General features: G+C 41.5%; 1 protein-coding gene across 1 annotated transcript in view; it reads right to left on the bottom strand.

The window, feature by feature from the left end:
* KDM5B (lysine demethylase 5B) overlaps positions 1-3,379 on the bottom strand; it is an 86,887-nt gene that overhangs the window by 47,509 nt on the left and 35,999 nt on the right. Inside the window, exon 6 of the mRNA XM_003792347.3 lies at positions 64-160. Within this exon, the coding sequence (XP_003792395.2) occupies positions 64-160 (97 nt within the window). The remainder of the gene's footprint in view (positions 1-63; positions 161-3,379) is intronic.

The following is a 3,379-nucleotide window of genomic DNA, read 5'->3' as shown; positions in this document are numbered from 1 at the left end:
AAAAAAAAAAAAAAAAAAAAAACCAATTATTTTTATTTTACCCCCATTCACAAACTTTCTTACCATTATCACGTTTTGGAGTTGGACAACCCATTCGACGTCTCAGATTATGAGTTCTTGCTTCTGTTGTCTCTTCTGGTTCTATTTTAATATTCATGGCCTAAAAAAATTGTCACATACATGAAAACGTCCCTTAAAAAGAAAGAAATCTTTAAAAATCTAATTGGAGTCTCAAGTTGACAATAATCTTATAAACTATCATTATTAACAGGCATTCAAAACATTACTTCTCTCCCTCCCTAATGGAAAGATCTCACCTTTGAAACTACTAGTAAGGCATGGATGCGGAATTGTAGAAGTTATGGGAGTATTCTCCGCTATCACTCATAGGTCAAAAAATAGGGAAAAGTCAAAGAATCAAGAAAAACATTATGACAAGTGTTACTGCCCTAATTGGAAACAACTCTTATTTTCCACCTAGAAGTTTCTCAGTTCTCAACTATTCACGTAATGCTTTCAAATCATCACACTAAGCCAGATACTAAGCAGTTATATAAATAACATAATATCATTAGTTTCTAAGAGTTTGCTGACCTATTCCAAGGTCTGGCAGTATTTTGGAAAATTGGGCTTCCACAATCATTTTCTATAAATTCTTTTACTAACCCATTATTATAACATTATCTTCTAATATTATTAAACTGTAAAAAGACTCTGTTCTCATTGAAGGTATATAAGCCAGTCTCAGTTTCTATTGTTTCTTGAAGTGCTGATACTAATTGGTAAAACAAACAAAATCTTTTTTTTTTTTGTGAGAGAGAGCCTCAAGCTGTCACCCTGGATAGAGTGCCATAGCATCACAGCTCATAGCAACCTCCAATTCCTGGGCTTAAGCGATTCTCTTGCCTCAGCCTCCCAAGTAGCTGGGACTACAGGTGCCGGCCACAATGTCTGCTGTTTTTTGTTACAATCATCATTGTTGTTTGGCGGGCCTAGGCTAGAACCCGCTAGCTTGGGTGTATGTGGCTGGCGCTTGAGCCATAGGCACAAAGCCAACAAAATCTTTTTTTTTTTTTTTTTGGTCTGTAACATGAAGTACTTGTGAAACTACTTCATTTCGCTCATGTTTATTCATATACATTGTAGATTTCCACTGCTAAAATAATGTCTTCTACAAGTGATGTCATCAAGGCAGACCCAGGCATGCAAAACACTAAGGCCATGTCTTATATATACATTTAATGATCAAGAATATGCTTACAGGGAGGCTCCTATGGCTCAAGGAGTAGGGCACTGGCCCCATATACGGGAGGTGGTGGGTTCAAACCCGGCCCGCCCCCGCCCCCACCACTGGACAAAAAAAAAAAAAAAAAAAGAACAACATGCTCATAATAGGGCCAGGCACGGTGGCTCATGCCTATATAATCCTAGCACTGTGAGGCTGAGGTGGTGAACTGCTTAAGCTCACACAGGTTCAAGACCAGCCTGAGCCAGAGTGAGACCTCATCTCTAAAAATAGCTGGGCATTTTGGCAGGTGCCTGTAGCCCCAGCTACTCTGGAGGCTGAGGCAAGAGAATCGCCTGAGCCCAAGAGTTTGAGGTTGTGAGCTACGATGCCATATCACTCTACCAAGGGCAACAAAGTGAAACTCTCAAAAAAAAAAAAAAGAATATGCTCAAATAAATTAATTCATAGGTTACTTAATGTTACACATCCTAATAGGCTTCAAATAACCATTATTTTCCTTTTCTGAGCAGTCTCCTTCATTCAAAAAAAACGGAGTAACTAAATTTTCTTTTTTCTTTTTTTTTTTTTTGCAGTTTTTGGCTGGAGCTGGGTTGGAACCACCACCTCCAGCCCTATTCCTTGAGCCACGGGCGCTGCCCGGAATAACTAAATTTTCTATTTCCAACTTATCAAAGTGAAATACAATTCTCTTATATTTATCCATTTCTTTAGGAAATAAAATGGCTGATTTTCCTGGCTTTGTCAATAATTATTTAACAAGCCAGAAAGGCAGATGCAGTAGCTCACTCCTATAATCTCAGCACTCTGGGAGACATAGGTGGGAGGACTGCTTAAGCTCAAGAGAGCAGCCTTAGCAAGAGACCTCATCTTTACTAAAAACAGAAAAATTAGCTGGCCTTTGTGTGCATGCCTATAATCCCAGCTACTTAAAAGGCTGAGGCAGAAACAATACTTGAGCCCAGGAGTCTCAGATTGCAGAGAGCTACGAGATACCACTACTCTCTAGCTCAGGGGTCCTCAAACTTTTTAAACAGGGGGCCAGTTCACTGTCCCTCAGACAGTTGGACAGTTGGACTGCGGGCCCTGGGATGAGTCAGCTGCTAAGCAGGACAGTCAGTGGCGGCAAAAACACCCAGCAGGCTGGATAAATGTCCTAGGCAGGCTGCATGTGGCCTGTGGGCTGTAGTTTGAGGACACCTGCTCTAGCTGGAGTGACAGAGACATCTATCTCTGTCTCAAAAAAACAACAGCCAAAGACTGCCTTAGAAGTATGATTAATACAGTACGTGGATTCCCATCTCTAAAAATTCACGTGTCACTCAGGCGAGGCAGGAATCCAAAAGCTCCATACCTCTGTATGGGAACAAGATAACTAGGAAAATACTCTTCTCCCTTTCCCAGGGGAAAATTCTCAGAGCAATTATTTCTGAAAGCAAATAATCTTTCTTATCAGTCTTTTGCTCCTAATTTTCTCTCACGTGTCACTTCTATCTAATTTGTTCAATGCTCATGCTGCTCAATTTTTCTGTCTTAGCATAATAAACATCAGACAATGGTTCCATATTCCTTTTTGGGATGTGGTAGAAAAATGGCTTTAATTGCCTTCTAATTTGCCTGTTTAAAAAAAAAAAAAAACTCTACACTTGGCACCCGGAGCACAGTTATGGTGCCAGCCACATAAAACGAGGCTGGTGGGTTCGAAACCCGCCCAGGCCAGCTAAAAAAACAGTTGACAACTGCAACAAAAGTAGCCAGGCACTGTGGTGGGCACCTGTAGTCCCAGTTACTTAGAAAGCTGAGGCAAGAGAAATGCTTAAGCCCAAGAGTTGGATGTTGCCGTGAGCTATGACATCATAGCACTCTACTGAGGGCAACACAGTGAGACTCTGTCTCAAAAAATAAATAAATAAAACCTCCAGGCCAGTCGTGGTTGCTCACACCTGTTATCCTAGCGCTCTTGGAAGCTAAGGCTGACAGATGGCTTCTTGAGTTCACAAGTTTGAGATCAGCCTGATCAAGAGTGAGACCCTGGGCTCGGCACCTGTGGCTCAAGTGGCTAAGGCGCCAGCCACATACACCTAAGGTGGCAGGGTTTGAATCCAGCCTGGGCCCGCCAAACAACAATGATGG

Source organism: Otolemur garnettii, unplaced genomic scaffold (assembly GCF_000181295.1).
Source record: "Otolemur garnettii isolate 467f Iridium unplaced genomic scaffold, OtoGar3 scaffold00055, whole genome shotgun sequence".
Lineage (NCBI taxonomy): Eukaryota > Metazoa > Chordata > Mammalia > Primates > Galagidae > Otolemur > Otolemur garnettii.
Note: the sequence above shows the minus strand (reverse complement) of the source record. Positions and strands in the feature narration are given on the sequence as shown.